The sequence below is a fragment of the Podarcis bocagei genome (assembly GCF_964188305.1).
Source record: "Podarcis bocagei genome assembly, chromosome: 13".
Lineage (NCBI taxonomy): Eukaryota > Metazoa > Chordata > Lepidosauria > Squamata > Lacertidae > Podarcis > Podarcis bocagei.
Genome location: NC_138138.1, coordinates 56612119 through 56625300, shown reverse-complemented (window position 1 = coordinate 56625300; position 13182 = coordinate 56612119). Strand labels below are relative to the sequence as shown.

The window sequence follows — 13182 nt, the reverse complement described above, 5'->3', positions numbered from 1 at the left end:
CCTGGACTGGGGGTGAGGGAGGGCTGGGTGCTGAGAGTGGCTGGAAGTTTTCAAGAAGAGGTCAGGCCTCTCTGCCCCGTATTTTATAATCCCAGGGCGATAGAACAGGCTTTGCTAATGGACAATGCAACGGAGGCAGCTGCTTATTTAAATGCAACCTCATTGACATGTGCACAAATGCAAAAAACACACACAAATGTTCTTGTTGAATTTGGATGAGAAGAGAGCCGTTGACAAAGGGCTCTTGCCCTCTCGCCCCTTTCAAATGTGGAGTCCGTTTCCCTGTGGGCAAAGCGCCCGGCTCCTCTTGCTTGGTCCCGACGGAGATCCCTGAGCGATTACGGCTTTGCACCGCCGCCCTGCAAGTTTCGGATCGGCGCAGTCCCTGCTGTCCGGTCCGCCTAGGCCACCCTGTCTGGTCCGCCTAGGTCTTCTGGCGCCCCAGAGGTAGGGCAGCGCAGCGTGTTGCCAGCAGAGTCCGAACCGTCTCGGCCACGCGGGGCAGACCCTCCTCTTCCAGCACGTGGTGGGGGGAGCAGAGAGACTCCTGAAGGGGGTGGGGGGCACGGGAGGGGGGGCAGAAGTTAGCAAAGGCAGGCGGTGCTTCTCTCGGTAGGACAAGCCAAAGGAGGATGGTCTGGCCAGGCGCCGCTGGCCGAGACGGCCTCCCACATCTGCCCGGCTGGACACAGGAGCCGGTGGAAAAGTGCGCCTGAGCCACACACATCTCCCTTTGCAGGCGGGAAAAGGTGTGCATGCGCACATTCGAGGTCAGGGTGGGTTCTGCAGTGGGTGGAGGGAGGGAGGCTTTGGGAGCCCCCCCCCGCTGAACTACAACTCCCAACCGCTGAACTACAACTCCCACCAGCAAGTTCTGACCGTCAGACCGCAACCCGCACCTACCCCATAACACGGATTGCAAAAAGCAAACTTGCTCCCGCCCCACCAGCGGTTACAGGAAGGGAAAAGTACAAAGACAACCCAGAAGACGACGGAGGCGGAAGGAAGAAACAAAGGCTGCTGCTGCTGCCGTCGTTTGGAAAAAAAAGAATTCATTTCTTGGTATTTTACAATGTACAGGAGTCGAGGCGAGGAGGAACAAAACAGAAAACACGGGAGCCGCCTCTCGAGAAGGAACAAAAAAAGCAAGAAGAAAACAAATGCAGAATGTACAGCAGTCCTTTTTTTTTGGTGGGGTGGGGAGACTGTGAAATAAGGGGGGAGCAACAACCCCAAAGCCCTTGAAAAAGATTTTTGCCCCCCCCCTGCTCAAGAGAGGGGGGCAGGCGATCGATGGAGAGCACCACATATTTACAATTCTGTACATGCTTAAAAAGACACCCCAAAAAATTTTCCCCTTTACATTACAGTATTCCATAATCCTCTTCAAATATATATATATATATTTATATATTTATATAAAATATATATGTATAATTTAATATATTTAAGGCAGCGGAGATGGGGAGCGAGACTAGAAGGGGCTGGAATTTTGACTGCAGCCGTCTGTAGAAAGAGGAGCCGCTTTTGCCCTGAATTAAGGCGATTCCTGTCACCTGTTGAAGGCCTCCCCCCCCCCACAACGCCACCCCGGACTTGGGGGGTGCACCGTGCCAGAGAGATTATGGGGTGGGCTGGAACACGGCAGATGCCCCCATCTCTCCCTCCCTCCGTGGACCTTCAGAAATTGCACGTTTGGATTAAAGGAAGGGCAAGAGTGCAAGTCCAGCGTCGGGTGCCCCCGAGAAGCCCCAAAAGGGAAGAGGTCCAGAACAGGGAACCCCAAAAGGCTTCGGGGGGGGCAAGGGCATTTGAGGAAGAAGTGGCCTTTAGCCCACAAACCAAGGTGCCCCAGGGCATACTTTGGGGTGCGAAACAGCCGAGCCCCTCAAAGGTTTGCCAGCGCAGGGGAGCGGGCACAAAATCTGGGGTAGGGGGTGACATTTGGTTCAGAGACGTGCTCTGTGTCTGAGGTCAGGGGCAGCGAAGACCCCACAGTGTCGGAGTGGGTGGGCCAAGGCTTTAGGACCGCCTAAGGTTTCTTTGGGGGGGCCTGCTAGTGCTCCTTTGCCGCACGCACCCAGCTCCCCCCTGCAGGCACTCGTGAATTAGTGCAACGCAGTTTTAAGTGCATGTGAACCGAGGGGTGGAGGAAGTTGGCGGCTTCTCCCCCCCGGCCAAAATACGGCCCCCGAAACACCTTTCGCTAGGGGAGCAAGGCACAGAGGAGACCGAACGGCAGGTGCCAAGGGGGGGGGGGCTGCCCTGCACTCCCCCCTGCCCCTTGGGCCTGGCAGAGGGAGCTAATTATGACTGGGGAAGGGAGAGCTATTATTATTATTATTATTATTATTATTATTATTAAAGGGGGGGAATTGCAGGGATCGCTGGCCTCGGGGAAAATTGTATTTGTCTGTGTCCTGCTTCAACTGCACGGCTGACACCCTGACTTCCACCCCTGCGCCAATGCAGCCTGGGGAGTGTGGGGCACGCGCCCTGACCCACGTCTGCCCTGGAGAACCTGTTCCTGCCCGGTGGGGGTGGCCGGGGACCCCCCGCTGCCCGCCCGCTCAGCAGCCGCAGAGGTTGCGATAGGCGAAGTAGAGGAGGAGCATGAGGACGACATAGAAGACGCCAAAGCCAGCGAGGTGTTCGGAGAGGGCGGGCGGGGCGAGGGGCCTGCCCCCCCCGGGGGGCGCGGGCGGCGGCGATGGCAGCGGCAGCAGGGCCTCGAGGAGGCGGAGCAAGCCGCGGACGTTGCCTTGCAGGAGGGCAGCCACGTCGGAGGCGGAGCAGAGAGAGACCTGTGGCAAAGGGAACACAGAACACACACAAAAAAAGACCGGTAGCACACGTAGGAAGGTCGGCGGCCTGCGGGTGGGGAGGGAGGGGGGTCACAGTCTGCAGAGAAGGGCAGTCGGACCGGAAACCGGGAATCGTTTGCCCAACGGCCACCGTGAGATCCCTGCATTGCAGTGGGTTGGGATGGATGACCTCCCGGTGTCCCTTCCAGCTCTGCCATTGCACACAGAGGCACAGAGGAAGGTCGGTGGCCTGTGGGTGGGGAGGGAGGGGTCTCGGAGTCTGCAGAGAAGGGCAGCCAGACCGGAAACCGGGCCTCGTTTGCCCAACGGCCACCGTGAGATCCCTGCACTGCAGTGGGTTGGGATGGATGACCCCTCGGTGTCCCTTCCAGCTCTGCCATTGCACACAGAGGCACGGAGGAAGGTCGGTGGCCTGTGGGTGGGGAGGGAGGGGTCTCAGAGTCTGCAGAGAAGGGCAGCCAGACCGGAAACCGGGACTCATTTGCCCAACGGCCACCGTGAGATCCCTGCATTGCAGTGGGTTGGGATGGATGACCCCCCGGTGTCCCTTCCAGCTGTACCATTCTATCATCCTGTGGATGATGGAGCCAGCTGGCTTTCAGAGGGCAGGATCTGAACCCACGGCTTCAAACGGCAAGGGAGGAGATTCCGGCCAAATGTCAGGAATAACGTCTTGACGGCGAGAGCTGTTTGAGAGCGGAACGGACCCCCTCGCAAACTGGCGGGCTCTCCTCCCTAGGTGTTTTAAGCAGGGGTTGGGTGGCTCCCTGAGCCGGGGGGTTGGGCTGGATGACCCTCGGGGGTCCCTTCCAGCTCTACGGCTCTGAGTTGTACTGGGGAAGGAGTCGGTGGGGGCAATGCGTGAGCAGGAATGGAAAGAGAGTGTGTGTGTTGTGTAAAAACAGGGCTTGGGGGCCATTTCTCAAAGGAGGGTCTTCCTGTGTGTCCCCCCACCCAATCCTCCCTCCCCAGCAGGCACAAGCAAGCAGCAGCACACAAACTAGACCCCTGCAGATGCCCAACCTCACCTCCGGGAGCCCCAGCTGGCGGCAGGCGGCCAAGAAGCTGTCCACGTTCTTCCGGCTTTTGATGGCGTTCAGCTTTGGCTGTTTTGAGAGGGAGAGAAAGAGGTGGTCAGCTCAGCAATGGCCAAGGGGAAGGATACCCGCTTGGCACGCAGAAGGCTGGGCTGGCGGGGATTCTTCTCTGCCTAAAGTCCTGGGCAGCCGCTGCTGCCGGCCAGTGCAGGCCGTACTAAGCTGGGTGAAGCAATGACCTAAGGCAGCTTCTCGCACCCCTCGGGCTGGGCAGACTTGGTCTAGGTGCCCCTGGGGCGGGAGGGGGGAGCTCAGAGGCGGGGGGGGGGTGCCAGGAGGGAACTGGGATCCAGTGCCCATTCGTTTTTTTGAACCGATCAAACTTAAGTAGCTTAAACCGAATTTTGAATCAGCAGCAATTTCTACTGTTTTGAATTCTACTGTTATTAGCGGGTCGTAGAAACAAAACTGCTATTCTGAATTATGTCCTTCATAGGGGAGGGAACCAGGCAGAGGGCCTTCTCGGTGGTGGCGCCTGCCCTGTGGAAGGCCCTCCCAGCAGATGACAAGGCAATAAGCAACTATTTTACTTTTAAAAGACACCTAAAAGACAAAAGCCCTCTTTAGGGAAGTTTTTAATGTCTGATGCTGTACTGTTTTTAATATTCAGTTGGAAGCCGCCCAGAGTGGCTGGGGAAACCCAGCCAGATGGGCGGGGTATAAATAATAAATTATTATTATTATTATTATTATTATTATTATTATTATTATTATTATTATTATTATTATTATGTTTATGGGTCCAAGGTCTTCCTGATTTCTGATTCTTCCGGCCATTTATGCCATCAGGAACACAAAATGTTAATAATGGGGAAAATTTATAACTTATCTTAAAGACCATTGTAAACATCGTTAGTAGGACTGGAATAACCCTTGTAGTTTCATGATCAATTTTGGATATAATGGCGATGTGAGAGATTTGTATTATTATGAAAGATGTAGGAGGAAATGTTTAACAATAGGACTCATAAAGGGGAGGAGGGAATAATAATAATAATAATAATAATAATAATAATAATAATAATAATAATAATAATAATAATAATATATTATTTATACCCCGCCCATCTGGCTGGATTTCCCAGCCACTCTGGGCGGTTCCCAACAAAACACTAAAATACAATAACCTATTAAACATTAAAAGCTTCCCAGAAGAATTCCAGGAGACGCTTGTTTTTATGTTGTATGCTGGATATGCAATTGTAAAACTCTTAATTTGAAAAACCAAATAAATTTATATAAAAAAAGAGTTTATGGGTCCAAGGGGGCAGCTTGGGAGCCCCTGATCTGTCAGGAGCACAGGGGACGTTCTTGTGGGGTCTGGCAGGCTCCCCGACCCCAAAGGCTCACCACAGCCGGGGAGGGCACATGGATGAAGGGCACGGCTCGAGGGCGCAGGTGATTGACCAGCTGGCAAAGGACCACCCCGTTGGCCAGCGCCTCGCCCAGGTCTTCGGCCAGGGTGACGTTCAGCTGGGACTCGATGGCCTGCGGGGAAGAAGGGGAGAGGAGGAGCAGTCAGGCCAAGGATCGAGGGCTCCCTGGACATCCACCTCTCAGCATCCTCTGGAGCTGTGTGCCACTAATGCTGGTCATCTTTTACTGGGAGAGAGTAAGAATCGACGAAGGGCCCGGCTGGGTCAGGCTCAGCGTCCGAGGAACAGCAGAACATAAGGAGAGCCGGCCGGATCAGGCCCCTGAGGCGCATCGCTGCCTCTGACTGGGGAGGGCAGAGCAAAGCCGCAACATGCCTCCGTTGCTGCCCCCTCAAGTCATCCCCGCTTACTCCATCTACAGCTGCCTTCTGCAATGTTTTACAAGCAGCTCCCCACCGACACGGGGGTAACACCCCAAGGCACCTTGCGTTTCGGTGAAATCACGTGTCTTTGAATCACTGTCGAGAAAGCCAACACCCTGCGCCACCCCTTCTAGAGATGCTTTCTGCCTGCTCCCGAGTTGGGCACGATTCGAACGCGCCTCAAACGGTGGCTGCCTGCATTTCTGAATGTTTCGTCTGGACATTTCCTTCCTCAAAAATATAAAGCGGCATAGGAATGTACAATCATACCTCATGTTATGTTTGCTTCATGTTGCGTCCTGCTGCGACCCGGATGTACCAGAAAGGGTCACTTCTGGGTTTCGCCGCTCGTGCATGCGCAGAAGTGCTAAATCGCGCATCGCGCATGCACAGAAGCACCAAATCGCACCGCGCACCAGCGCAGATATGGCGCTTCAGGTTGTGCTCTTTTCATGTTGCGAACGGGCCTCCGGAACAGATCCCGTTCGCAACCAGAGGTACCACTGTATTTCTCTTATTTTTAATCTGCATTTTCCTTTTTTATTGCGCTTCTGTGTTGTGAGCTGCCCTGGGAGCTATGGGTATGGGGCGGTATACCTGTTGAGCCCGTCACACTCCTAATGCGAGGTTTTGTTTACAGTTCAGCCACCAGGAGATGCGCCCCCTTGGAAGCGGCTTCCTCCTGGCTCTTGGGGGGTCTGTACCTTGCGCAGCTGAGCTGCATGCTCCCTCTCGTCCTGGGCCTGCTCTCCGGCACGCAGCCTCCGCTGGTTCCTGAGCTCAGAAGGGGAGAGGTCGGGCGAGAAGGAACCTGGGGAGGAAAGAGGGGGGAAAGCTCAAAGCCACCAGTTCCTCATTCAGAGGCCTGGGAAGAGCACCAAGTCTTGCCGTGCAGAAGGGCACAAGTTACATCCACATCGTGCCCCTCGCAGCTTCTGCCCTCCTGAAATTAATGGGGCGGGGGCCTGGAAGGCTGGGTGGATGTGGGGGTCACTCCAAAGAAGGGTACCAGAAGCCGTAGAGCCAGTGTGGTGCAGTGATTAGAGGGTTCAATCAGGACCTGGGTTCAAATGCTCCCACTGGGCTGTGACGCTCACTGGGCGTGACCTCGGGGACCAGTCACTGCCTCTCAGCCTCGCTTCCCCCACAGGGGATAAAAATTTGGGGACGGCAGAGGTGACAAAGAAAGGAAAAACATACGATAACAAGAGATGAGGAAAATAACAAGGAGAGGAATGGACAGAACTGTGAATACTAATCGGACAGAACTGTGAACATCAAAGCAGCAGCAATAAAGATGATTGGATCCCTTTCGGAGCTCGAAGCATGGGTACCCCCAACAAAAATTAATGTGATTTGATTGGTTTGTTAATAAAAATTATTTTAAAAATAAAATTTGGGGATGGGATGGGACGAGGTGTGCCACCTTGAGCTCCCCAGAGGAAAAGGTGGGGTGGAAATGCAACGCGTAAACTGTAATAAACCTGGGTGCCCTTCACTCCAAATAATAATAATAATAATAATAATAATAATAATATACTTTATTATTTATACCCCGCCCATCTGGCTGGGCTTCCCCAGCCACTCTGGGCGGCTTCCAACAAAACACTAAAATGCGATAACCTATTAAACATTAAAAGCTTCCCCGAACAGGGCTGCCTTCAGATGTCTTCTAAAAGTTTGATAGTTGTTGTTCTCTTTCACATCTGGTGGGAGGGCATTCTACAGGGCGGGCACCACTACCAAAAAGGCCCTGTGCCTGGTTCCCTGCAACCTGGCTTCTCGCAGGGAGGGAACCACCAGAAGGCCCTCAGCGCTGGACCTCAGTGTCCGGGCAGAACGATGGAGGTGGAGACGCTCCTTCAGGTCTACTGGGCCTTTGAGGCTGTTTAGGGCTTTCAAGACTGGTGTTATGTGGTCTCGGCAGCCGCTCCCAGTCCCCAGTCTAGCTGCCGCATTCTGGATTAATTGTAGTTTCCAGGTCACCTTCAAAGGTAGCCCCACGTAGAGCGCATGGCAGTAGTCCAAGCGGGAGATAACCAAAAGAAACAAGGGCACCTCACGGTCTGCCACAGCCCCATTTCGCTGGCGAGAATTGATGCTGTGGGGTTCTGAACCTGCTAATGGACCATGTTGATGGAGGGTGGCCTCTGGGAGCCTGCACTGGCCCCGATCCCAAGCCCCGTTTGGCTGTGTCAGGAGGCCACACCCTTTGGGGCGAGGGGGGAGATGCGTGGCCACAGAGGGCCCAGCAGCCCCGCTGCCCGACGGAGGGGGCGAGTCCCTACAGAGGCTTCTCCCCTTTCCCCTACTCACCGGAGCCCCGCTGCATGTTGTTTCGTGAGGAGGAGCGGAAAAGGAAGCTGGAAGGCTTCTGCACGGAGCCGGGCTCCCGGGACGAAGGGTAGGCAGGGTGAACGGGATCTGCAAAGGAGGGAGAGGATGAGAAAAGAGGGCGCTGAGCTGGGGATTTGCACTGGAGGAGGTGGCAGGGAGCAAATGGACGCCTTGACGCCCCCAGAGGAGACCACCGGATTCCTGCCTCCCCAACCTCAATCCTGCACCAGTCTTGCAAACTGCCTGCCAGGGACGGACACACACACACACACACACACACACGCACACACACACACACCGCTTTGCAGGCTCTGAGCCCCCAAGGAAAGGAGATGCCTCAAGGCACCCCTCAATGTGGGGCTTCCCTTGTGCCTGAACCAGAGGTGGTTGTCAGTGCAGAATGCTGCAGCCCGATTGCTGACGGGGGAACAGAAGGTGAGAGGTAGGGTGTCGCACGGGGTGACTCTCAAATCCGAAAGCCCCAAATCCACCCAGACAAGCCTTCCCAGATGTTAAGAAAGTCGACGTGAGTTTCAATTTGTTTTTAGTCTATCGCTATTTTAACTTGAATTACGGCTGTTGATTTTCCATTGCAAACCACTTTGAGGCTTTTGCTTCTTACCAGGTTTTATGAAATAATAAATAAAAGCTTCCCCCTCTGCTTGCCAGGAGACTCATCCGTGCCCGACCCCCTCCAGATATTGGGAGGAACTCACCTGCAGAGTGCAGAGTTTGCCTGGGGGAGCCAGACAGCTGCTCTGGTCCCTAAAAGAGAGATTGGGGTTGGGGTGGGGAAAGGGGGCACCGTTACTTGGATTCAGGACAGATAAAACCAAGTCCTTCTTCATGCAGCGCATCATTATACTGCGGAACTCCCTGCCACAGGGTTGGCCGCCAACTTGGATGCCTTTAAAAGAGCAGTAGACCAATTCATGGAGGCGGAGAGGGCTACCCATGGTTTCTAGCCTCCATGGCTATGGTTTGCCTCCACAGCTGGAGGTGACGCTGCTTCTGAACGCCAGTTTCTGGAAACCCCAGGAGGGAAAGGGGCTTTGTGCTCGGATCCTGCTGGCAGGTTTCCAGCAGGCACCAATGTAGGGGTGCAAAAATCCAGAGTGTGGGGGTCAGGTGGGATTGCTACGAGGAATTATGAAATATGGAGCAAGCCACTGTGTCCGCCATGAAAGCATTGTGTTGACTGGGTTTGATTCATTGACAATAGTTCCTGATCAAATCCCACAAGCCTCTCTACCTCTGCCATTTGCTGACAGGCACATATCAGCATTCTGAAACACAGGCCGGTTGCTTCATCAGGCATCCTCAGGACATAAAGATAGTAGGTTGCTTTGACGTAGTTTAACCTTTAGATAGATCTTCAGGGCCAGGAAGAGAGTTCACAAGGAGATGGCAAATACTGCCTCTCCTGTTTATGACCTCTGGGGTTTCCCAAAAGCATTCCCTCCTTGTTTCCTATTTTATTTACTCTGAACTACTATGCATGCTCAAATCAGCTCTTTGTAGTTTTAATCTTTAACTTTGTCCCACGTGGGGTTTTTTGAAATGCTCAGGGGAAATCGGATTGGTTCTTACGAACACTGTGTAAAAAGTTCTTTTGTGAATAAAACGACCTGGGCCAAGGGGTGGAGAAGGAATTATTATTATACGCACTCCTCCCGGAGTCTTGCTGGTCAAGCCTCGTGTGTATTTTATTCATCAGAGTCCAATCCTTCCTTGCTTTGGGAACGCCACACACCTGGTTGGCCTCTGTGGGAAGAGGGTGCTGGGCTACTAGGCAGACGGCTGGCCTGATCCCAGCAGGCTCTGCTCATGTCATTACACAAAGGGAGGGGAAGACACTGGAGCAATGTGGCTCTAGTTACACAGCAGAAGACAGCCCTCCTGTCTGGCTGGGAGCCTTCATTGCCAAGTCAAGTAACCTTTATTGGCAACACATAGGAACATTCAGAATAAATAGGCCAGTGCGATCTCGTCGCCACTTCAACAGCACAGCCACCCGCCAAAGGGAAGAAGAGGCGAGCAACCCGTTTCATCTCTGTGGGTTTCCAGCAAGGGCAGGATCCTGTAGCGTACTTCAGCGACAAAAAAAATATCAAATAGAGGAACTTAGCTACTGTCTTGGTGAGCTCCTGGTCTCTCCCCTGTCATAAGAAGCGTATAACCTCAGTCTCTGGTTTACATGTTAGAATACATAGATGGTCTAAAAATTGTTGGCAGAGATCACCATACATTTTGCATTCAAGGGCCATGTGAGCTAGAGTTTCCACCCGGTGGGCATCGCATGGGCAGAACCTGTCTCCTTCTGCCAAACCCGCAAACCTACCCCAAAGGAGGTTAGAAGGATTAGAATTGAACCTAGCCAGCGGAAAAGCCCTTCTTTCTTGCAGGTTAAACAAAAATTGTAAATAATTAAGGTTAAATTCCTACGCCCAAGGGAGTCGAAAATAAAGAGGGGAACATGTTTTTTTCCGCAGCCGAGATTAGTTCCTGGCGATCTATGTCCCACAGCCTAGAAGGTCATTGGTACTGATTCTTTGAAAGTTGGAGAGCATTGAGAACTTTGCCGTCGGTGGCCGGAGAGCCCAGTGCGGTCCCCTGGGCCCCGGGAGAGCAATGCTGAGTGGGTACCGCCAGGCAGGCTGGAGCCCCCAAGCTGCACAGTCCATATATAATCCCAGGAAGGAACCAAAGGGTCCTCCCCATACTAGGAGGTGTTTGCAGCCTTCATTGTGAAACCACGTGAAGAGCGCCCAAAATGTTCTGAATGGAAAGCAGACACAGGGGGAGACATGCACGCCCCCTCCCTCTGTCCTTACCTGGTTCCGATGCTTCAGCTGGGAGAGGCTGCTGCTGCTTTCTGCCAGGCTGCCATGGGGGAGAGAAGAAAGCCGGAGTCAAGGAGAGAGAGAGGCTGGACCCGTCTAGCTGGTGTCCTGGGTGGAAGGGCTGCATCACTCAGGACCCCCTTTCCCAACAACCAGGCTGGCGTAGCGGTTACAGGGTTCAAGGCCCGGGTTCAAATCCCCGCAATTGGCCGTGAAGCCAGTCATCCCTGCCTTCCAGTCTAATCCACCCTGCAGGGTCGTTGTGGGGATTAAAGGAGGAGGAGGAGGAGAACCACACACACCACCTGGAGCTCCTCGGAGGAAGAGGCTGGGCTATCAATGCAATAAATGAAATGAAACGAAATATAGTGGAACCTCAGTTGTCGGACACGATCCATTCGTTTGACTTCTGAAATGTTCGACAACTGAGGGCGCATAGAGCGGTTGGCAAAGTCAACGGAGAAAAATGAAAAACACACCTAGGAAGCCGTTCAACTTCCGAGATGCGTTCAAAATCGGAAGCAATTACTTCTGGGATTTCGATGTTCGGGTTCCGAAACGTTTGGCTTCTGAGACGTTTCGAAAACCGAGGTACCACTATAGAAACAGCCACCGGCTTCTGGGTTTTAAGATGGGAGTCCCATCTTATTTATTTGATGAAGAGAGCGATAGCAATAGCAGCCAACAGCATAAAGTGGGCAGAGGATTGGGCTGAGGAGGCCTGGGTTCAAGTCCTCCCTCTGACAGGCACTGGGGGGGGGGGCACGGCTTGGGGCTGCAGGCAGGCAGTTAAGGGCAGCTCCTTCCACAAGGGTTAAGCAATGTCTGCTTCCAGCTTCTTGTGGCTTTTATGGCATGGTTTTATTGCTGCATTTTTAATGATAGGGTAGTATGCAAATACTGTTAATAATAATAATAATAATAATAATAATAATAATAATAATAATAATAATAATAATAATAATAATTTAAATACCCCACCCTTCCCGGTTCAAAAACCGGGCTCAGGGCTGCTAACAACAAATTTAAAACACTTCAAAACACTTAATTATAAAAGCAGCATAAAATACAGTATAAAAACATGAATAACAGTAAAATTCAAAAATCAATTAGATAATCCCCAGGGCTAGCTGGCTGAATTGGTCCTACTTGGGCCAGCGAGGAGCCCAGGGGAGAATTAGCTGTGGGGTCTCAGAGCAGGTGACCTTCATAAAAGGGGAGGGAGGGAAGAGAAGGGAAATAAAAGATCAGGCTGAATTCAAATTAAAGGCCAGGTGGAATAGCTCTGTCTTACAGGCCCGGCGGAAGGAGGTTAAATCCTGCATGGCCCTGGTCTCCTGGGACAGAGCAGTCCACCAGGTCGGAGCCACCACTGAGAAGGCCCTGGTGGAGGATAGTCTAACTTCCTTAGGGCCCGGGACCTCTAAACTATGGTTCTTCATGGACCTTAAGGTCCTCTGCGGGGCAGACCAGGAGAGGCGGTCACATAAATACGCGGACCCTAAGCCACAAAGGGCAGAAATAAGCAGTAGCACCAGCCCCCGACCCCTCCCTCCCGGCCGTTACCTCTCCCTCCTCTCGGCCCCCTGGCTCCACAGGGGCCGCTGCTGAAGCTGCTGGCGCTCCCTCTCCTGCCACAGCTGAAGGATCTCGGGGCGACGGCGCTCCTCCCCAAATGGCTCCGGCCGGGGAAGGCTGGCCCTGGAGGAGGGGGAAGCAAGAGGCAGGGGGTCGCAGAGACCATGGGGGGACAATCGCCACGCCCAGCAGCAAAGGACACAAAAAACCATGGGGGTCACTACTGTTGCAGAGGTTGGGGGGGGGGTTGCCCCTCCAGCAGATATCCTGCACATGCAGCCCACTACCAAAACCAGCACAATCACTTTTGTGACTTGTCCCCACAAAACACTTCATCACAGTTTCTTCCTATCTATTCAAAGGGCCTTTGCTGCACGATCCCAAATGTAAGAATTCACTGATAAATGTTTCTATGAACTGGCTCACTGGGAAAACTTCAGAAATTCATCTAGACCTGTGAGCTCAGCTCCTCAGCAGCCCCTCTGCCTGAGGGATAATCCCTGGCCTCCTGATACCTGAGTGTCAGACAGGTAGCCATGCCAGAAAGAACAAACCCAGATGAAGACAAAAGGGTGTGAATAACTTGGCTGGGAAACAGGGAAATGTGAATATATTTTTTGTTCCACTTGATGGGTATTTGGTGGAGGGCAAGGGGAACCATGGGGCAGGGTCCAGGATGCTCAGATTACTGCCACCAGACCTCC

At 53.1% G+C, this 13182-nt stretch overlaps 1 protein-coding gene across 4 annotated transcripts in view; it reads right to left on the bottom strand.

Annotated features, from left to right (window-relative positions):
* Positions 1-202: 202 nt before the first annotated feature.
* The window catches only part of LRCH4 (leucine rich repeats and calponin homology domain containing 4), a 69641-nt gene continuing 56661 nt past the window's right edge, over positions 203-13182 (bottom strand). For 3 of the 4 annotated variants that reach the window (XM_081167882.1, XM_081167883.1, XM_081167881.1), the window contains exons 11-18: positions 12467-12601; positions 10892-10940; positions 8774-8822; positions 8037-8144; positions 6425-6531; positions 5273-5410; positions 3854-3931; positions 1033-2804 (exon numbers count right to left, since the gene is read on the bottom strand). In XM_081167882.1, the coding sequence (XP_081024008.1) occupies positions 2571-2804; positions 3854-3931; positions 5273-5410; positions 6425-6531; positions 8037-8144; positions 8774-8822; positions 10892-10940; positions 12467-12601 (898 nt within the window). In that variant the 3' untranslated portion in view covers positions 1033-2570. Of the gene's footprint in view, positions 548-1032; positions 2805-3853; positions 3932-5272; positions 5411-6424; positions 6532-8036; positions 8145-8773; positions 8823-10891; positions 10941-12466; positions 12602-13182 lie in introns of those variants that run through there. The other variant, XM_081167880.1, reaches the window with a different exon arrangement.